This window comes from Triturus cristatus, chromosome 9, assembly GCF_964204655.1.
Source record: "Triturus cristatus chromosome 9, aTriCri1.1, whole genome shotgun sequence".
In the NCBI taxonomy this organism is placed as follows: domain Eukaryota; kingdom Metazoa; phylum Chordata; class Amphibia; order Caudata; family Salamandridae; genus Triturus; species Triturus cristatus.
Window position 1 is genome coordinate 1,157,259,735 of NC_140592.1, and position 23,009 is coordinate 1,157,282,743.

The 23,009-nt window shown below is 46.8% G+C and overlaps 1 protein-coding gene across 1 annotated transcript in view; it reads left to right on the forward strand.

The window, feature by feature from the left end:
• Positions 1-23,009, forward strand: part of MED6 (mediator complex subunit 6) — a 98,142-nt gene that overhangs the window by 9,486 nt on the left and 65,647 nt on the right. The window contains exon 3 of the mRNA XM_085627124.1: positions 6,603-6,694. Within this exon, the coding sequence (XP_085483250.1) occupies positions 6,603-6,694 (92 nt within the window). The remainder of the gene's footprint in view (positions 1-6,602; positions 6,695-23,009) is intronic.

Below are 23,009 nucleotides of genomic sequence, written 5' to 3' on the forward strand. Positions count from 1 at the left end.
TTAAAGAACACATGATGAAAATAGTGCAACCTTCATCAGATCGCTGTCTGTACTCTATATGGTGGCAACTGCCACCCATTTTAAACTTGAGCAAAACACTAAAGGGAGCTCACATCCGGTCTCAAACCTGGTCTGAAATCTGAAAATATTCAAAATGAATAATAATGATAAAATATGGTATGATATTGCGAAAGACTAGGGAAAATAGATTATTCAACAACAGACCAGAAATCTCTAGGATGCTTGTGAGTGTATAGAGCCTTTATCCCAAAAGAACACCATAGTTGAGAACACCGTGAGTAGAAAGTGTGGCGTGATGTATATCAATTGGGTAAATTAACCATCTTTTATTTTGCATGCTAAGAGTCATGCTGGAAGGGAGAAAAAGGTAGGAAAGAATCTCCTTCTGCCGTTTTCCCGCCGCTACTTCCCCTGTGGTCCATCCGCTCCCGCCTCCCAACTGTCTCGCCCTCCCCCGACCCCTACTTAATGGCAGCTGCTGCGCAGCCATGCAGCAGACGCACGGAGCGGGCGCAGCCAAGGCAAGCCTGACTGCACCCGACCGCGACCAGCACCAGTAACCTTGGTCCTCCGACCCGCGAACAGTACAGCTAGTCGGCTCTCTACGCACTCACTGTCTGCAAGAAAAACAACTGCAAGTGATCTTCACCTCTGGACACCCACAGACCTTTCTCCTGCCTATGCTGCTGCCACTACTTCACCTACGCTGAGACTCAGGACCCACCTCCACCCTCCAGCAGCAACTCTACCTCACCCCAAACCCTGCAATGCATCCTCCTCAGCGTCTGCTTCCTCCACAGACGCTGCGGAAATCTGTGACCTCCTCGACAGCACAACCCCTGACGTCGCCTTCCTTACCGATACCTGGACAAATGCCACCTCTGGACCCGACATCGTGATCGCCAGCCCCGAAGGATACAAGATCACCCAGAAGGACTGCCCCAACCACCCCAGGGGAGGCATCGCCATCACTCACAAGGCCGACCTCCATCTGAGCACCTACACCCACAAACCCACAGACCTGATGAAACACCTCCACTTCAAGATACAGACCAACCCATCCACCACCCTCCGAGGCACCCTAATCTACAGACCCCCCGGACCTGCGCACCCCTCTCCGACTCCATCACCGACATCATCACCCCACAAGCCATCACCTCCGACTACACCTTGCTGGGATACCTCAACCTCCACCTTGACAACTGCCAAGACCCCAACTCCACCTCCCTCCTTGACAACTTCCAAAACATTGGACTCAAACAGATTGTACCAGAACCAACGCACTCGGCAGGACACACCCTCAACCCCGTCTTCACAGCAGGAAACTCCATCGCCTTCAGCCACACCTCCGAACTCCCATGGACTGATCAGATCACTCCTGCATCCACTTCACCTTCAAAACAAACATCCCCCGCAGATGCCCACGCCGGCTCCAGTGCAGGATTTGGAACTAGGTCTCCGATGACCAGCTCACCGCCTCAGTCAGCAACTCTGCTCTCACAGACGACGACCCTACCACCGCCACCCGCACCCTACATAACTGGGTCACCGACCGCACCAACACCATCGTCCCCCTCAGGAAAACGTCCAACCCAAACGCCAAGAAAGCCAGCTGGTTCTCCAACGAACTCTGAGAATCTAGACCAACCTGCAGTTGCCTCAAAGCTTTGGAGGAACTCCAAAACCCCAGCCGACCTCAACAACTTCAGAGCAGCCATCACCACCCAACACAAAATCATCAGATACTCGAGGACAAAAGCTCTCCAGGACAGAATCTCCACCCACACACACAACAGCAAGGAACTCTTCAACATCATCAAAGAGTAAGCCCAATCCAACAGTGAGACTACCGACATCCCACCATCCCGGGAACTCTGAGACAGGCTCCACGCCGTCTTCCATCGCAGAATCAAAACTATCTATGACTACTTCGCCGACAACAACCTCCACGAAGAACCCACGCACACTGTCCCCCACACCACGCAGCCGACACTGGACAGCTGGACCGCCCTCAGCATAGAAGACACCCTAAAGACTATGATGACAACCCACTCCTGGGCCCCCACTGCCCCCTGCCCTCACCACATCTACCACAGAGCAGCCGACATCGTCGCCCGAGCTTCAACGAATCATCAACCGCTCCTTCGAGACCGCCTCCTTCCCCCGACGACTGGAAACACGTTGAGATCAACCCCCTCCTGAAAAAGCCATCGGCAGACCCCATCGACCTCCAGAACTTCAGACTGATCTCCTTACTCCCGTATCCGGCAGAAGTCACGGAAAAAGCAGTCAACCGTCAACTCGCCTCCTTCATAGAAGAAAACCAGATCCTCGACCCCTCCCAATCAGGCTACAGGAAGAATCACAGACCCAAAACCGCTTTTCTCGCCGATACAGACGAAATCCGATCCCTCCTCGACAGAGGAGAGACTGTGACCCTCATCCTCCTGGACCTCTCCGCCGCCTTCGACACAGTCTCATGCCACACCCTAGCCCTCAGACTCCATGGCACAGGGATCTGGAACAAGGCCCTCGACTGGATCCGCTCGTACCTCTCCGGTAGAACGCAGCGGATCAGATTCCCACCCTTCCTCTCGGCTCCCACACCGACCACCTGCGCAGTTCCCCAAGGTTCCTCCATCAGCCCCACCCTGGTCAACGTCTACAGGCCCCCTCTCTCCCATTGTCAGATCCTACAGACTCAACATTGTCTCCTACGCAGACGAAACCCAACTCATCCTCTCCCTTTCCAACCATCCCAACTTCTCCAAACACACCTTTCAAGAAGAAATGGAAGCAGTCGCCAGGTGGATGAAGAACCTACAACTCAATACAGACAAAACCGAAGTACTCCTCATGGGCCCACACCCCAATGCCTGGAACACCTGGGGACCGCCCGTCCTCTGGAAGCCCCCTTCCCCACGGACCATGCACGCAACATCCGAATCATCCTGGACACCGAACTCAAAATGGACCTCTAAATCAACACTGTCACCTCTTCCTGCTACCGCACCCTCCGCCTACTCCGAAAGACCTTCAACTGGATTCCCTTCGAACACAAGAAAACAGTCACCCATGCCATCATCAGCAGCAGACTAGACTATGGCAGTGCACTTTATGCCGGGATCAACAAGAACCTCACTTGCAAACTCCAGAACGCTGCCGCCAGTCTAGTCCTCAACCTACTGCGCCACTGCCACATCAGCCATCACCTAGGAACACTACACTGGTTACCCATTAAGAAGAGAATCACTTTCAAGCTTCTCACCCACGCACACAAGGCCCTCCACAGCATCGGAACTGCCTACTTGAACTGCCACCTCTCATTCCACGCACCCTACAGATCCCTCTGCTCAGCACAGCTCTCTTGCGACGGTACCACGTGTCAAAACCAGAACAGGAGGACGCTTCTTCCTCGCAGCCAAGGCATGGAACACCCTTTCCCTCCACCTCCGACAGACACCAACACTCCAAATTCTTGAAGGACCTCAAGACCTGTCTCTTTGAAGAATCACTGTGAACATCCAGGAACTACCCGCCCCCACCACCACCCCGCGCCTTGAGACTCTTTCGGGTGAGTAACTGTACTTCACAAGCCCTGATTGATTTATTAATCTTCATAAACAGTGTCATCATGAAAGAAAGATGTGAAAAAGAATTAACCATTACCCTGGGGGTCCCACATGGGGCAAGGTTTGTTGGTTGTGTCTGCAGATATAGAACATATTCAGTATAATTACAGTCTCGGATATAGAAGAGTAACGACGAGGCGTAAGCTGTAAGGTACTTGCCGCATAAGGAGTCCAAATGAAGTGCGGCACTAAGTAACGTCACACAGTGGGATAAGGAAATGCTCATATTCCAGGCTTCAGGAAATGGTCGTTGTGTACGCAATATAGAAGGACCTGTGTTAAATGAATGTATCAGGGTACGAGTCTTAACAGAAGAGGCAAAACTATGGTTTGAGCCTACATCGGCTAACTGATCAACATGTAGCCACGCTCCGTCTTCAGAACGAATCAGGTTAGAAGAGGAGAGCATAACAAACTAGGGTCTTATAAAGCCCTAAAGTCCCCGGGTTTCGAACATGAACTCGGGACACCTGTGGTTCTAACAGATGGCCTGCGCAGGTATTTGATACACGGGCAGGGCGCTACAGCCGCCATATTGGGAGAGGGATTCTCCACGTTGGAATAGATTGACCTGCGTTTCTATAAAACAAAATGAGCATCCATTTAAGGGCATTGCATTAAAGATGTCAGTAAACCAGGATGATATTTAAACGACGATATTCAAGCAACTAAGGGAGAGATGAATTTATCTGATCTGGCATATTCACTGTATAGGCCCAGAGGGAATACAGAGTTCGAGTGAGTAATCACAGGCACAATGGGTGTGTGTGTTTTTTAAAACATGCTATGTTGTATTGTTTTTTTTTGTTGTTTTTTTTCCTTCATGTATGTTCTGAACTTGTTTGAGCTCACAATATTTCTGTACATATTGTCAAAAAAACATTTGTATTGTAAAGTATAAATATATCTATTGATGATAAATTATAAACCAAACTGGTCTGATCTGTGACTCCTAAACACTGTAAGCTAAGTGCTTTTGTTTTGATTTAATCAAACAAGCTAGTGTTTTTTTTTTTTTTTTTATGATTCACACTGCAGCCCTTAGGGACCCTCTTTAGTACCCATGCCTTGGGTACTATGGGTACCAATTATTAGGCACTTTCGGGGGTCCTAAAGTGCTTGCCAATTGGTGAACAATTGAGCATGTCTTGTTTTAGGGAAAGAGCACTGGGGCCTTGGTTAGCAGGAATCCAGTGCACACCAGTCGAAAAACATCAGTATCTGTGGCAAGATGTTGGGGTACCCATGACAAAAAAATGGCAATTTCCTACAGTGATCATCAAGACATTTTATCATATTGATGGTCCTTTTCCGTCCCCTTTTCTCTTCTGACGATTACACCTAGGAACACACAACTGCCCATTGCTTCTGAAGGTGCTCATTTTATCGGGGCAAACAGGCAGTGATTGGAGATTCAATGCCTGCTTTAAGCAATATTGATGCAAGAAAGGATCTTTACCTTTGCTCTTGGTGTGCTGCTGTATCTAAGGACCAATAGCAGACAGTGTTATGTCTTTACGCTAGAACGTTCTGCTGTGCGGTAAAGTTGCAGAATAATCTTTTAGTAATGAGGGTTTTATTGGTAGATTGGGTAGAAAATTAGAGAAGCATACTCAGTGTGTGTCATTTATAAGGCATATGATTTACTATAATGCAGTGTTAATACACACTTTATAACTAGTCTAGTGCATGAGTTATAAGCCTTTGTATAACAGTCACTATACAGAAATGTAAGTACATTGTTTTAACTGTACCTTCTTAATTTACTATAAGTTGAAGTCTGTATGTAAATGATGTTCTGAGGTTTCTTCTCCCAACCAGAAGCCACTATTAAGATCACAATGAAGGTAAAGCTCAAACGATTGTTGATCAGTTGCTTGGTTGTGTACTGACAAACTCTGCGTTACTCTTGATTACTCCTGTGTTGTCAATAACATTCCAGATTGTTGTACTTTCTCTTGTCACCACAATCATGTTTGTTCATACTCTTGAATGAATCGTACAGATTCTGAGCATTGATCATATAGACATGGAGCTCCTTAACATCATGCATCATGTTGTACTAAAATTTACAAGATGTCCTTTTTTTTTTTCTTAGGCGAATCTCTTACTTTCCTCCTTTCTCAGCCCTACACTCAACAGATTTTCTTTTTCAGTACAACAAAGACAGCAAAACTTTTCTATAGGACGTGGCGAATAGACCAGCCTAGATTAATCTCCTTACAGGAAATTTGTGCACACATCACAGCTGAATATCACTGCATCTCAGTCACCTTGTGCGCATTTCACAGCTGAATATCACTGTATCTCAGTGAACTTGTGCGCACATCATGTAGCTAAATATCACTGAATCGGAGTTACCTTGTGTACGCATCGCAGCTGAAATTCACTGCATCTCAAGTCACCTTGTGCACAAATCACAGCTGAATTTTCTCAATCACCTTCTGCTTTTTTGGATGTTTCCTGTAGGGAGGACTAATCATCCGCCACCAGCCACTCCAGGTGTGAGACCAGACGGCTCTTCCTGACTCTAGTCTCACAAAGGGTCTCTTAGATGCGAGACCACCACAGCCACAAAGGAATATTTAATGCAGTCCATATGAACTGTAATAGTCCTTTAAACTTCTTCCTAAATTTAAAGATTTATATTTGGTCTGAAAATTGCTTACATCCCCTAAACGAAAGATACAGGCAGACTTTGAAAGCTATATAAAAATAATGCTTTTGAATCTGCAAAGCTCAAGCAAGCAGTTAGTGTGTCGTGCAATTCAGCATCTTACTTTAACTTCACAGACCCTGTGTACTATACTGCAACTGGGTACAGTAATTTGTCATCACAGCAACCATGAAAGCAGTTGATGTTTTAAAGTACCTTGGCTTGTGTGTTGCTTGTATCTTTGCCAGTCTTCTTGATCCAGCACATCATGTTTCTATTGAATTTTTTTTCAGTCAGATGACGGGAGTGGAGTACATCCTCTTACATGCGCAAGAACCTATTCTATTCATCATCCGGAAACAGCAGCGACAGTCCCCCACACAAGGTAAAGCCCCTACACACCTTTAGCATTTGTCTTGTATCAAGTTATAAATACTTATGTTGGGCATAAACCTGGGATCTTGATTTCTTTCAAAATTGATCTTTTATCTCCATCTGAAATGCAAAGTGCATCTGACATTCATTGTGATCTGTGAGGGCAAGAGCTAAATCCACATTTTTGATTTGCGCAGTTTGTCTTCGTTACTTCTCCCAGCCTTCCTCTTAGAGTTGGGATTGTCCGAGACAGAAGCATAATGCAGGACCTGCTGACATTTTCCTTCTTTTGTGCCTGTTTTTTTCTCCTACTCCTTGTGAGCCTTAATGTACTGCGCCTTAAGCAAGAAACATCTTTATTACAGCTCATATTCAGAAAAGCTGGCAAGTTTAAGGACTCTCCGATGTCGAGCCAGTTAGGCACCCAAACACCTTCTTAGCAGCAGTGAGATGATGGGTGTCCGTCGCCTTTTCCAAATTCAACCTGAAGAAAACCGCAGTCTTATTGACTGACGCAATCCCTCTCCTCTGGTTCTCTTGTCAACTATCTACCCTCCATAGAGGGCCACCCGGTCCATGTCCCCGTTTTTATATTTTAGTGTAGGTAGTACCTCTAATTCAGTGAAATCTTGTGATGAACTAGATGAGTTGGAGTTTAGGACTTGGCCACTACTGAATTTTACGTCTCTTTTTACTTTCGGTTTGGAAAAGCCTCACCCCTTGAAAATCCAACATAGAACTAAAACTCAGTATGTCATGTATGCATGCTTTCTGGTACTCTAACTGGCCACTCACAAGGATGTAGTTGTGAAAAAGTTACTAAAGGTCACGTGATCTGGTTAAGTTTGATGATAATATTTCGTACAACCTACTCAGGCAAATAACCAGATTAATTACTGCTCGACTTCATTACTCCGAATCTGGCCTTTCATTCCAAACTCCTAACTTGAGAACCTGGAGACAGACGCTTTAATTGCCCCCTGTTTACTATGTATGTTTTTTAACTCCATGCATTGTACTCAGATACAACTTTCTTCCTGCCTACTGCACATACTGTAGATACCTAGCATACACAGTGCAGGGCAAATCCGAGGGAGTGTGGTACTAAATAATAGTGATGTGTAAGACCAATTCAGAGTCACAACGTTTGCTGGCAAACAATTAGAACATTATCATTATCTCAATCTTCATTAATGACTTAACATAAGGATTTACCAAACAGTAATCCACTGCATACCCAGAACCCAAACCACATGATCGCGTGAGGGTAGCAAAGTTGGGCCTCACCACATTATCATCTTTGCCACAAACCACTTAAATCCTTGTTGTGTAGCTCTTTCATATGAAAGAGACAGCATATCTGCAAATATGAAAAATTAAAATAGAATCTCTAGTGCAAAATAAAACGCATACAAAAGCTGTTAAATATTTGTTGCAAAAAGATATTTGAATACGTTTAATACAAGTCAGTTTTTTAAAATAAAAAGCTGCAGTAGCTCGGAATGTGTAGAAACATGCATAAAAATTGTAACTTCACATGTTCCCATAAATATCTCCTTTGTGCTTCCTATTGTATGCTAAAAAACACAGAGTGAATGAAAAGCAATGTGTTTTTTTTTTTAAAACCGCTACTTTAATTATGCTCTGTGACCTGACCTGCCTTTCCCCTCAGCTGCTGGATCTGGCTGCAACATTGAGACTTCTGAACTCTAGTGTAATAAGTTATTTCACTCGAGTTTTGACATAATTTCAGTATAATCGGAGATTGGCTGTGTCAAAAGTCGCATATTTATAAAGAAATGAGAGAGACCTGTTTTTATAAAGAGATTGCGGGAACCTATTCTATTTTCTAACTTGGCACGCTTGTTTGTGGCAGAGGAAACAGATTACAAATGGTCTTGGTTTGTTTTTGTTACCAGATTGTCTGAGAGTGTGAAGTTGTTGGAATTCAATTGATGGGAGAAAAACTTTGCCTAGTGAGTTCTGGTGAAAATGACTGAACACATTTTTTTCTATTAGAGGCCTTCCAGTTTCTCCAAATATTTAAATAGTGTTTCTTAGGCTTCAATCTTCCATATATTATTTTCTTGTGACAGTACCTTGTGACGCAGACAACTCTGCCTATCATTCCCCTGTAGCTTAGCTGTCGCAGGTTGCAGATGCCCCTCCTTTATCCTCTCCTTGTGAGCGCAGGGCCTTTGCCTTCACCTGGGGCCTGTCGGCTAGTCCGGATTCTTAGCGTACTACTTGTCCATCTTTCTTTCACTGCATATCTCGCCACCGACAGGGTTGCTATGTCAAGTAAAGCTTCCATCTCACAGGCCCGGCAATGTCTCCACTGCTCAGCACCATGTTCCAGAGGTATGAAGTGAAATATGGGGAAGGGAAACATATGTTGTCATTCAGCTGTTTTCTATGATGTGTGCTCTCCCATTTCCCCCCCCCCTTTTTAATGCAGTTTTATATAGCACGATCTTGACCTGGTATCTGGTATTAGAGTGCTTTACATAGCACCAGTAACGTTACATGAGGACACATTAATTTTTTTTTGGTTAGGTACGGGAGATTAAGTGATTTTCCCACAATCACAGAATGTTTAGCGTCATTGCCGAGACTCAAACTCGTTCCCCAGGTTGGAGGTCGAGTGCCCTAGCCGTTAGGCCAACTCCTCCCCCTTATTCCCCCAATCCCCTTTCTTGCTCTTTGCTCTTCATTCAACCGCCTTCTCCACGTTTTACTGTGCCAAGTCCATCTACAGCACTCTTAAGGTGTTTGTAGCTCTGTACATTTGTCATGTTGTTAGTATGGCACATAGCAAGTTCAAAGGTGATCCTCTCGTAGGCTAATGGCCTGATTATGAGTTGGGCAGTCCTCCTGCGCCACACACCGCCCGCCAGATTAGAAATTTAATCCTAGTCTAGCGGATAGTGCTGTGGCGGTCACTTGTCGGTGCCTTACTAAAGCTCATTGGCGAGCTTTAGAAAGGCACCGCCGTGGGACAGCACGTTCCTGCACGGGAAGGAATGCATCATGTTGTGCATTCCTTCCCATGCAGGAATTGCGGTTGCTTCTCTGCCACCCTTCACATGGCGGGCTCACAGCCTTTGAAAGGATGGCGGGGAGGTAACTCGTAATATGCTCGGCGGTGCCGCAGCAGCACTGCCAGCATTTTGCAGTCTGACCGCTGTGCCACCACAGCAGGATCAGGGATCCACAGCGGTTGTAGCGGTCCTGTGACGGTCAAACCACCACACTCATAATGTGGCGGGCGGTGCTGCAGTGGCGGTGCTCGGACCGCCATGGCAACTACAGCGGTCCATAATAATCAGGCCCCAAGTCATTCAGACATGTTTTATATTGTCAGGAGAAGTGTTGCACGATTTGGAGCTTCACTGAAAGCCAGCCATCTTGGGGCTGGCCAAGATTCACCTCGGGAAGTGTGCTTTCATTGGTTTGTTATAAATACACAGTCGTTTTTTAAGCTATAACCTTTAAAAAATCTGTTTCTGGGTGTGCTTGAAAGTGTTACCACTTATGTTTCTGCCACAGCTATGTGGGGTGGAACGATGATAGGTGTTTGACTCCAGTAGGAGAGCTGAAAGGCATGTTAAAAAATGAGGCAAAGGACACTAAAAAGTTTCATTTAAGGCACAAAATGTTAATTAAAATAACAATTCAGCTGCTTCCATTTGGAGAACAGAAAAAAAGCCACCACGTTGTGCTGAAAATCCCATGTTTCACCAATAATATAAAAGAAATGTTTAAAAGTGACTGCAGCCAACAAACGCTGTACAGCAGGAGTTGACTGTCCACTGTGGGTGGGGCTTGGGGCAGGGTATGCCCACTCAGTGTGTTGAGCACGGAATCTGGACACAGAAAAGAGATCAAGAGAACGTATGGCATGTGTTGTGTAAGTTGGTGGCCATACGTGGCAAGTGTTTGTGTTGTCATTTTTCAGCCACAAACCGAACTCGCTTTTTAACTGTGGTATGATATAGATATATACATAGATAAATATCTATAGATCTATAGAAATATATAGATTTTTTTCTGAAATAGTCTAAATTGTTTATTTGTACATTTTTAGGCAAGTCGGTAAAAGAGCTCCGGTTAGAGAAGATGTTAGACTGATCATGTTTCACTGAGCATGTATTTGTTAAGAAGGGCGAACAATATGTGTGCCTACAAGAAATAATATTCTCTGAATAGTGCACAGTTGTGCATAATTGCAGATTTACAATCTACTCAGGGGCCAAAGGGGCCTGAGTGTAAGGTCTAATGAAACAAGGCATTGAATCATGAAGCGGCAGCAACCCTAGGGTGCAAACCTTATATCGGCTAAATTGTAGATTTTGCACACAGAGCGGATTCTGATTCGGAGTCCGAACAAAAGTTATTCTTAAAAGAACAGGCATTTTAGAGTTTGCTGCTCTAGGAAATGACAAAGAGAGCATTTATTTTAAAAGTATAATGATCTAGAAAAGTAGAAATAGGAAAGCAGGTCTTGCCAGGGTGAATAAACAATTTTCTGTCAGCGAGTCAGAAATTCAGCTGCCAAAGAACTTAAAAGCTTTGAAATTGCAGTTTAAAACGGTCCTCTTGTGTAAAAACGGCCGCTTCTGGTTGATACTTCTGCCTGTCAATTCCTCACCTTTTATATCACCCCTGCGCCAGCATTCCACTGAAACTTTTTCTTAGCTCTCCCACACCGACGAGGACGTCACAAAGGCACGGCTCTGCTTGCGTATGACGTCATCGGAGCCATAAGAAATCCTCGTCGGCATGCTGATGTCCGTTCCCTTTTTTCCGCGCCGTCGACACGCAACGGTTTTCTGGGACTCTCCAATTGGTTTACTTATTACTTGGGGTAGCAGTGCGATGGCTACTTTGAAGAAGTCTGGATTCAACCTTGTAGCGAGTGTGGGGGACCTATGTCCATCACGGTTCCCCACGACGACTGTCTGGTGTCTCGTTTGACCCCAACGTCAGAGGTTGTTTCGGTTGTCGGAAGATGAATCCGAAGGCACTGCAAGAGCGTGAGGCTAAGCTCTAAGCTAACGAGAAAGAAGAAGTGGGGTTGTAAAAGGTCAAAATCAGTCGTCAAACTTGCATACTTCGAAGTTGAAGAAACACAAGAAGAAGAGAAGGCATGGGTGTCTACGCCAGTCTTCGAAGAGTAGGGCTTCGAGGTCGCCGGCTCCGCGGCGTCATGCTAGGATGTTGTCTCGCTGTCGCCTTCTCCTTCTCCTCAAGCGACTCCGGCCCACTCTCGCGACACCAAGAAGCTCTCCGTCGCCCACGGTTTTTCTGGCATCGAGGGATTCTTCGGAGCCCAGGGAGTCTTCTCCTATTCCTGTGGCTTTGTCTGTACCGGATCCTTCATCCCTGGCATCGCAGCCTCAGCCTTCAACGCGGCCTCGAGTGGATTCAGACTCTGCTCCTTATCCACCCTTTTTTTCCTGGGCCGGGGTCGGATCAGTCGCATTTTCTTAATGCGATGTACGGCATGTTGTCCCGGGCATCCAACCCTACCGGTGCACAGGCTGGCCCCGTGGGCCTGCTTTCCTATAATTTGGGCGTCCTTCAGCAATATGCCCAGGTGCCCTTTATACCAACGGCGCCGTCCTGGCAGTTTCCTGCTCCTGAGGTTTTCAGCGGCGATTTTACGGTTTTCGGTGGCGATTTCACAGTCTCCGGCGCAATCTGGTTGCCCGTCATCTTCTCGACTTCGAGCGTTGCTGTTGCCCGCTTCCAAGGGTCCTCCTCCGGTGGCGATGTTGCCGGACGCCGATCCCGATGATGCGGTCAAGAAGAGTAATACCAGCAGGATGACACAGAAGAAGGGGAAATCAATGACTCCGTTGATGAATTTGAGGGACTTCGGGAGGCCAGTGGTTTAGACACTTCTCCGGAGCGAGAGCTTTCATTGCCAAAGGCCTTGTCTTCTCAGGATGTTGCACCATACCATGCGGTCATCAGGAAGGCTGCAGAACATTTGGACCTTCAACTGCCCACAGATGAGATTAGACCAAATATTCTCACTAAGGTGTTGTATCCACCATCTTCTGTTGATGAACCTCTGTTGCCTTTAATGAGGCTTTGACAGAGCCAATTCTGGATTTGTGGCAGAAACCTTCATCTGCTCCTGCTGTTTCAAGGACTGTGGCAAGAAGGTATAAGCCTGCTCCTAATTATCCTGCCTTTCTTGCTGCCCATCCTTCTCCGGAAAGCTTGGCAGCGCAGGATTCCTGTTCTAAGCAGTATGCTGGGTCGTTCCCTACAACTCTGGGGGATAGGGACTCTAAGAAGTTTGAGCAATCTGCCAAGAAGGTTTTCTCTTTCGTATGGCATTAAAGTCCACTAAGGCCACATGCTTGTTGGGGAGGTATATCCATGCCTTAATGGACTCGGCCAAGCAGTTGGCTCCTAAGTTACCAGAGAATGGCCGTGGTTCGTTTATGGAGGTTTTGGTGGACACACAGGCTGCGACCCGTCAGGTAATCCAGTCTGATCTGGATGGGTTCTTCTGTGGCTACCAGAGGGCATTCCTGGCTCAGGTCTTCGGGGTTCTCTCCGGATGTGCAGGCTACTCTTCTTGATCTGCTGTTTGATGGGTCCAGGTTGTTTGTTGCAAAGGCGGATTTGGCACTTCAGAGGTTCGAAGACAGTAGTGCTACTGCAAAGTCCTTAGGTCTGCAGTCCCTACCTAGGAGTTATGGATATAGGAGGTACCGAGGTTTGGGGAAAGCTGCTTCCTTTCGAGGCAGTCAGCAGCCTCAGCAGCAGAAACCGCTGTACAAATCTTACAGAGGAAAAGCTAGAGGTCGTCTGAGATGGGCCTCTCGGCAACTCTCCTCCTCCTCTTCTTCCTTTCCTGCCCCCACTGTTGGTACCACGGGAAAGCAGCTCTAGATCCCTCATCTTGGAGCATGTTGGTCCTGTAGGGGGTCTGGTGTCCCATTTTCTACAAGATTGGAAATCTATTACATCAGACCTTTGGGTTTTGAATCTTGTGGAATATTGGTTCGTACTACCCTTCGAGAGTTTCCACCTCCTTACCCTCCTCGCCAGGGCTGGTGTTCAGAGGACCATTTGCTGCTTCTGCAGCAAGAGGTTCTTGCTTTACTTCAGAATGGTGCGATAGAGGTGGTTCCGGAGCAGGAAAGGGGTCAGGGATGCTACTCCTGGTATTTCCTGATCCATAAGAAGGACTGCAGGTTATGACCGCTCCTAGACCTCAGGATCTTGAATTTTTACCTCTGGTAGGAAAAATTCAAGATTTTGACCCTAGCTCAGGTTCTTCTGGCGCTGCAGCAAGAAGACTGGAGGATGTCTATCGATTTGCAGGATGCGTATTTTCACATTCCCATCCTGAAGTCACATCGGAAGTATCTCCGTTTTACGGTAGGGTCCCAGCACTACCAGTTTGTGGTCCTTCTGTTTGCCTTACTTCCATGCCTCGGGCCTTAACAAAGGTGATGGCAGCTCATCTCAGGTCAGGTATTCCTGTTTTCTCCTATATGGACGACTGGCTGCTCAAAGCAAAGTCTCCAGAGGTGGTGTTGCATTATCTGCAGGTGACAGCACGGCTGTTGTTCGACTTGGGCTTCTCGATAAATGTGCCCAAATCTCATCTGGTGCCCTCTCAGTGCAACCTGTTCATAGGGGCAGTGCTGGACACTACTGTGTCGAACCTTCCCACCACCGCAGAGGATTCTCGACATTCAGGAGAGGATTCCTTTGTTTCATGATGGAGCTGTTGTTCCAGTCCTGAAGGTGCTACGCCTGCTCGGTCTGATCGCTTCATGCATACTGTTGATCCACCATGCACGCTGGCATATGAGGGCGCCCCAGTGGTGCCTCCGCAGGCAGTGGTATCAACACAATGGAGATCTCAGGAAGATGGTCAGGACCTCCAGAGACACTGCAGTGGAGCTGTCTTGGTGGTGTGGAGGGCAACCTATCTCAAGGGAGGCCCTTTCAACTTCCTCTACCGGTGGCCACGGTGATCACGGATGTCTCCACTCTAGGGTGGGGTGCTCATCTGGAGATCAACTGTCTTTGGTCTCGAGAAGAAAGGTTGCTTCACATAAACCATCAGGAATTGCAGGCGAAACGTTTGGCTCTCAAGGCTTTTCATCCCTCCCTTCGTGGTCAGTCGGTTCAAGTCCTAACGGACAACACTACAGCGATGTGGTACATAAACAAACAGGAAGGTGTAGGGTTGTATCGTCTCTGCAGAGAAGCTTTGCGACTCTGGTCCTGGGCTCAGGGCCATCAGATTTGTGTGTTTGCAAATCATCTGGCTGGGGTGCTAACTGTGCGTGCAGACAGTCTCAGTCGGCAATTCTGGGTCGATCACGAGTGGAGGCTTCATCCGGAGGTGTGGGGGTTTCCTCGGTTGGACCTTTTTGCCACTCTAGAGAATGCGCACTACCTGTTGTTCTGCAGTCTCCAGTTTCCGTTGCAGGGAGCGTAGGGGGGACGCATTTCAATTGGATTGGCTCAAAACTCCTTTACGCGTTTCATACCATACCATACCATTGATTCCTCGGTTTCTGAGGAAGATTCACCAAGACCGGGCCCAAGTCATATTGATCGCCCCGGATTGGTGTGGTGCAAAGACTTTCTTCACCTCTCATCGCACCCTCCACTTGGTCTCCCCTTCAGGGCAGATCTCTTCTCGCAGTCGCAGGGGCAGGTTCTACAACCCCACCTCCAGATCCTGCACCTTCATGCCTGGAGAATGAACAGAACAATCTGAGTTATTTCTCCCTCCCATGGAGGATGTGGTGGATGTTATTTTATCATCCAGGAGACACTCCACCAAATCTGTTCTTTCTTCTAGATGGACCATGTTAGAAAAACACTCCCACACCGGAAGGGTGGTGGTGTTCTCCCAGACATACACTGTGGTAGCTTGGCTCGAGCGGGAAGGAAGGCACCGTGTTAAGCATACGTCATACCCACACAATAACCATGCGTGCATCCGTTCCAAAAACGACACTACACCTTAAAAATTATACTGAAAATATATCTCTATCTTCTTTTCTCTTAGTTGCTAATTAAATAAATAATAATACAATCACAGTACACAAGGCTTTTCCTGTGGAAGGGTACGTCAAATAAATAATACTTCAACGATTCAATAAATAAGGTAGGTCATAAATAATCAAGGCATAAATATAAGTGCATTACATAACAGGCAATTAAATATTATGAGGCAATAAATACTGCGAGACAATAAATATTGTGCGACAATAAATACTGTGAAACAATAAATACTGTGAGGCAATAAATAGGATGAATACAATAAATACAGTGCTCTCAATAAATAATAAAAGCCAACAGTGACACTTGAAAATCAGTTCACATTCCTGAGGTACTATGGGATGATTTGACCCAATCCCAGATTGTAGAGATTTGGATGGCCTGAGGGGTATACTCCCTGGCTTGGACAAGGCTGAGGCCTAAACTGAGGTAGATCAAGGGGGAATCTAGAGATCTGGCTCTCCCACACTACACAACCCCTCTGTATTAGTCTCAGCTCACCCCTGGCACAATCAAGCTGGTTCCAGCACCTCTCTAGCCCCTAGGATGGTCTCTTAGGGCTCCACAGGGCCTTGGGCGCCCTCTATTCCACTTACTGCCCTTTTTATGAAGCTCCGACGCCGCTGGAGTTGTGTCGACGCCGTGAGGCGGTTCCGGTTCGATGTCGGCGGCCTCGGCGCAATGACAGTTCTTGACGACGCCGGTAGGCGGTTCCGGTTCGATGTCGACCTCCGGTTCGATGACGTCGGGCAGTCTTGGCTCGATGTCGACTTCGGGCGGCTCCGGAGTGCGATCTCCACTCTCGTCCTCCGGTGCTCCTTTCCTCAGGTTCCGGCGACTCCGGAGTGCGATCTCCACTCCCGACCTCCGGCACGCTTCACCTCTGTCTCCGGCGACTCCGGAGGGCGGACTTCACTCCCCCGTCGACGCCGCACACTCGACCTCGGGTGACTTCCTCCTCGACCTCTGGTACTCTCCACGACCTCCGTCGGCGCCCTCTCTCGACCTCTGGCGGCTCCGGGTACGACGTCTGCTTTCCAGTCAGCGCCGCTTCTCCACCTCGGGCTCCAGGTCTCCAGGCTTCTCGACGTCGGACTTCAGGAAGTTACCAGTAACCAGGTCAGGAACTTGCTGTTCTTTACTTTTAAGGCCTGTTCCTGCTGTCCAGGTCCTTAAGATGGTTTTTCTTGCTTTCTCCCACACAGGGCTCCAGGCTGGGCTCAGTCAGTAGGGACTAGTATCAAGGGTGGGTTTATGGACCCCACTCCAGGCACAAGTTTCCACCCCTGCTGCCGCACTCCTTCCTCCTTCAGGTTTCTGCTGCTCTCTCTTCACCAGTCAGGTGCCAACTGCCAGCTCCAACTGTCAACTCTCAGCTGGCTTCCCAACATTCCAAAACCTGCCTCACACTGTCACAGGGTTCTGGAATGTTCTGGAAGGTACTAGTAGGTTCCAGTGATGTCACAGGTGACAATGGGTGGCCACCATTTTGTGCTCCAGGCCCTCAGACAGAAGTTCCAGGGGTAGATAAAATGGCTCCCTGAATCTGCATCAATACTAAAAAGTCTGGTGGTTCCCAAAAAGGAAAAATTCTAACAGGGTTTGAGGCAAAAAGGGGGACAAAATAAATAATGATGAGGAGGGACCACCCAAAGGGCTGACAGGTCTAACAGACCAGGTTTGTGAAGTGCTGTGGAAAGAGGTCCATTGAGCCTTTGAAGACCCGTCTATTGGATATACTTCGTTTTTCACTTTCCTTGGCCCAGCAAGATTGTGCAGTGGCGACGGTTAAGGGCTATTTGTTGGCCTTCCTTTGTTTGCCGGACCAGCCGTCTTTATTTAAGTCTCCCATTGTCATGAGGTTCATTAAGGGCCTCACCAATAGGTTTCCTCCCACTCCCATCATAATGACTCAGTGGGATTTGGATTTAGTTCTTACATTTCTGATCGGGTCTCCTTTTGAGCCTCTTCATAGTTGTCCTTTGAGGCTGCTTTCTTTTAAGACTATTTTTCTGGTGGCTATTACCTCGACCAGAGGTTAAGTGTGCTGCAGGTTCTTAGTTCCAAGCCCCCTTTCACTACTATCCATGCAGACAAGATGGTTCTTAGGACCAGGTCTGATTTCCTGCTTAAGGTGGGTTCTCCTTTCCATCTGGGGCAATCTATTACTTTGCCTACCTTCTATCCTCCCCCTCACCCTTCCTGGAGGAAGAGAGACTTCACCGCCTGGACCCCAAGAGAGCGGTCAGTTTCTACCTGGACAGAACCAAGGACTCTAGGTTGGACGACCGTTGGGAAGATGAAGGGTAAAGTCGTCCACAGGAGAACGTTATCCAGGTGGATCATTTTGTGCATCAAGATATGCTACGCCCTGGTCAAGAAAGAGCCTCTTGAAGGTGTTAGAGCTCATTCTTCTAGAGCTAAGTCTCCCATCTCTGCTTTGGCTAGAGGTGTTCCTGTAGTGGATGTTTGTAAGGCTGCAACATGGACATCCCTCCACACTTTCAAGAAGCATTATTGCTTGGATTCCGAGGTGAGGACTGATGTCCATTTTGCTCGTTTTGTGTTGCAAGATTTTTTGGTATGAGTAGGTGGACACCCTCCTCCGGGAGCCAGACTGCTTTGGGAATCAATTCAAAAGGTGAGGAATCCACAGGCAGATGTATCCATCAGAAGAACAAGTTACTTACCTTTGGTAACGCTTTTACAGTATCTGCTTGTGGATTCCTCACTAATCCACCCTCCTCCCCGTTGGCCACCTTTATATACCTAAAAAGTTGTTGTTTGACATGGATGTTTTTCCTATGTCTTTTATTTGCCATACTGTTGGTTTTTAGGAAATGTTTTGTTTCTTTAGCTTTTCCTCTATCTATATACTGTGTATATATTGTATACTCTATTTATGTGTCTGTCCACCCGTTCGCCTCAAGGCACGGAAAAAGTGGGTGAAACTGACGTCCGCATGCCGACGAGGTCGCTTTGTGGCTCCGATGACGTCCGATGGAGTTGCGAGCAGGGCCGTGTCATTGTGACGTCCTCGTCGACGTGGGAGAGCTAGGAAAAAAGTTTCTGCGGAATGCTGGCGCAGGGGTAATCAAAAGGTGAGGAATCCACAAGCAGGTACTGTATCCACCAGAAAAAGCGTTACCGAAGGTAAGTAACTTGTTCGTTTATTGCACAACCTACGGGTAGTGCAAAAATTGTTTATCGAGAAGGTGTTTGTGCATAAAGATTTCCTTGACCAACTGGTGAGTGATGAAGGAGTTTAGTTTGTTTCTCAAGAAATGGCTGTCTTTCTCCAAGATAGTGACACTAACCATGTTAGAAAAGCATTATGTCGCCCAGGGAGTAATAGGTGAGTGTTGCATGTAAACAGGTTAATCAAAGAGACCATTTAGTTGTCTGGAGCCAGTGGAGAACAAGTCTTGTAGGCACATGCATAGACACTCTGCACTACACCACATAGTACGACTTAGAATACCCCATTCAGGCTATTAAGGGAAAGGGCTCTGATCTAATTAAGTCCTCATTGTGTGAGAATGTGGAGTATAGAATAAGGGTTACATGCTTCAAACAGTGCAATGTAAACAGAGTAAGATGAAGCGACGGTATGATTCACTTAATGTTGTGACTGAAATAAGTATATGTGAGAAGCAAGTGACATAGCGTGAAAACAAATGGTAGTGAATACCCCAGACAATTATTGATGACAATAATTAAGGGTTCTGCATTACTGTTGCAGGTAGGAAATGGTGGAATGTGTCATGTGCTGTCAAAGTGAACCAGATACTGGCTGTGCAAAACTAACCACTTAGGTGATGGGAATGGTGATGGGAATGTTATGTTTGGTAACGGTGAAAAACAATTCACAGAGACATGTTCACCCTTGGTAATGGACACCGAGTACATAATATGTTGAGCATAGGATCTGATCATCCAGATGATCATTATTGGCCCAAGTACATTGAATCGATGTGAACCCATAAACTCAATGAATGTCTATTTGGATGATCATGAGTGGGTGGGACAGAAAACCCGTAGCTCGGAACTGGCAGTGGAATTCAAGAACAGGGTAATACACCAAAGAGGGAAAAGATGTTGCATTTGTTTATCTTTGCATCCCTTCAATTATTTAGCATTCTGTTGATAACCCACGTGGATAAGGACTTTTCCAACTTTATGGGTCTTGGAGGAGCAGTAAAAGGAAAATAACGGCATTCTGAAAGTGTTGTGATGAAGTTTAATTAAATGGTGCTGAGTTAATCTGTGCCTCATTTATTTCAGTACATAAGCGCGATGGGCGTGGCCCATCATGAAATCTTTTGATGACATAAGACCCCTGCTAAGTGGTTGGTTTCCTATCGGGCTTCTCCATGGTTTGAGGCCCAAGCTAGGGCTGAATAAAGGTACAGTTCAGTGGCTTTGACATGAGCAAAACTGCTGCCTGTAGTTCCTGGCTGGACTTTTGGTCTCCTTGGAGGCTTCCAAGTGATTTCCTGTGAAAACAAGGTCCTACCCAGCAGTGCGAGTGCCTCTGGAGCCTGTAGTCCCCTGCCTGCATAATGGCCTCCTCCCATGCTCCTGTACAGCAGTCAAGGTCTACCTGCAGAAAAACAGAATGAGAAAGTTCAAGACGAAATTGGCCCATTGAAGTTAATGTTTGCAGACATCCTACAGATTCACACTTTAAAAAGTCAGCCTCTATCACTCAGTGACATTAAGTACAACAATATCAGACACCAATAATACAAGTCATTGATTGTATAACTTAAGAAGGTTAAAATAATCAAAGCCATCGAGAAAGCCTTTGGTATAACATTGGTAAACATTCTTTTGTCTTGGTGTCTTTCTTTGCTTCATTGTCTTTATCTGCCACCACTCTCACTTGTTCACCTCTCCTGTACCCATATGCCATTGTTCTCTTCCATACCTTGGTCACCTCCCAAGTGTTTCCTAAATGTACATGGTCTACCACATGCGGTCACCTTTCTCACTTTTGCCATGCCTTTCTTTACTTTCCTTTACATCACCCCTCCTCCCTCCATGCATCACCACCCCCAGGCTTAGTTACTTTAGCGTACAGAATAGTCCAGCAGAGTGAGTGAGTGAGAGAGTTCTGGTTGAAGCAGCACTTTATACCTTCTTCCAAGACCCCAGGACTAAGTTGGCACTACTTGGCAGGGCAAGACTTGCAGCAAGCAAAATCCAGATGCTATAGCAGGATGAGCTGTAGTTTTTGATGTCCCTGAGACTTAAAACAGGAGCAGGCCCTTGGAGTCACTAAGGGTTCAAGCGATGGAGGTCCAGTCCTTCTCACCGAGGCAGGAGAATAGCAGGCATCAGGACAGCTCAGCAAGAGCACAGCAGGGCAAGATTCCAGAAAAGCAGTAGTACAGCAGAGTGAATCGCAATGGACCGCACTCCGCTAGCCCCTCCTCCGGGTCGCCCCTGGGGAATCTGGTACATGGAGTTCTTGAGTGGTTCACCTCAGTGGGTGCAAGTAAGTACTTGTTAGACTGATGATCTCTAGACCCGATACATGTCCCGGGTTTTAGAATATCGCCCGAGACATGGCTCGGGTTTCGGGATAACTTCCCTCATCAGTAGAGAAATTAGTTAGGGGTGGAAGAGAGGGCCGCCAAACAACCGTCAAAGGCCTCAATGCCCGCACAGGCACGCAGGTGCGTCGTCCAGGAGCTCGTCAGCTCAAAGCTCGAGGGAGCCAATTTTTAGAAACAATCGCAATGGACCGCACTCCGCTAGCCCCTCCTCCGGGTCGCCCCTGGGGAATCTGGTACATGGAGTTCTTGAGTGGTTCACCTCAGTGGGTGCAAGTAAGTACTTGTTAGACTGATGATCTCTAGACCCGATACATGTCCCGGGTTTTAGAATATCGCCCGAGACATGGCTCGGGTTTCGGGATAACTTCCCTCATCAGTAGAGAAAATAGTTAGGGGTGGAAGAGAGGGCCGCCAAACAACCGTCAGCAGAGTGGCAGTCCTTTCAGCAGTTCTTCTTCCTGGCAGAGTGGTCACGGGTCCAGAAGTGTATTGAAGCCATGGTATCAGAAGTCCAGTACTTATACCCAGTGGTGCCTTTGAAGTGGGGGAGACTTCAAAGAAAGATTTGAAGTGCACAAATGTCCTCCCTCCCTTCTTGCCCTGCCTCCACACTCACAACAAGGGGGCATGCTGCCCTTTGTGTCCTGACATGACAGCCTATTCAGGTGTAAGTGTGAGGCTGTGTCCAGTTCCTCCCTCCCATTTCCCAGTGGGCCCATTAAGATACTCCTACACTCCCGTTGTGTATTCCCTCTAGACAGCCACACACAAAGCCCAGCTTTCACCCAATCCATACTGAAAAGAGACGGGCAGCAGGCACCAAATGGCTAAAGTAAATGAACGCCTACTTTCTAAAAGTGGCATTTGCTAATATATAAATCCAATTTCACCATAAGGTGTGATTTTAAATAGTGAGTCCTATGCCCCTCAAACTTGAAAAATCTATCTCTTCACAATTTGGAATTACACTTTACAGATGTAATCCTAATCTTCTAAGGGAGAGATAGGCCCTGTAGTAGTGAGAAACTAAATTGGGAGGTTTTCACTAATGAGACATGTAAATCTTAAACGTATATGTCCTGCATTTTAAAGGCATTGCACTTTGCCCTGTGGGCTAGACAGATCCTACCTTAGGGTTGACTTATGTGTATAAAAAGTAAAGGTTTAGGCCTGGCAAGATGTTTATCTTGCCAGATGGAAAAGGCAGTGTAAACTGCACATACAAGCTTTGCAATGGCAGGCCTGAGGCATGATTAGAGAGCTACTAAAGTGGGTGGTACAATGATTGCTGAAAGCCCACTAGTAGCATTTAATTTACTGGCCCTGGGCATATGTGGTGCACTTTACTAGGAACTTCTAAATAAATTAAATATGTTAACTGGGTATGAGCCACTGTTACCATGTTTAGGAAAGAGAGCACAAGCACTTTAGCAATGGCTAGCAGTGGTAAAGTATACGGAGTCCAAAAGCCAGCAAAAACGACGTAAATAAAATGGCGGGAAGCAGGCAGAAAATCAGGGAAAGACCACCTTAGGGCTGCTGGGTCTAAGAAAGTGCATGTCAGTGGTAGTTATACTCTGTTTTAGTATTATTATTCGTGGAGCAAACCACTTTGGCTGTTCTTGAACCTGGTTGCATTGTATGATCTCTTACAAAGCTGTACTAGGTCCCTTGGGCAAAAGTAGATGGAATCTGCAGCAGAATAGGACAGCT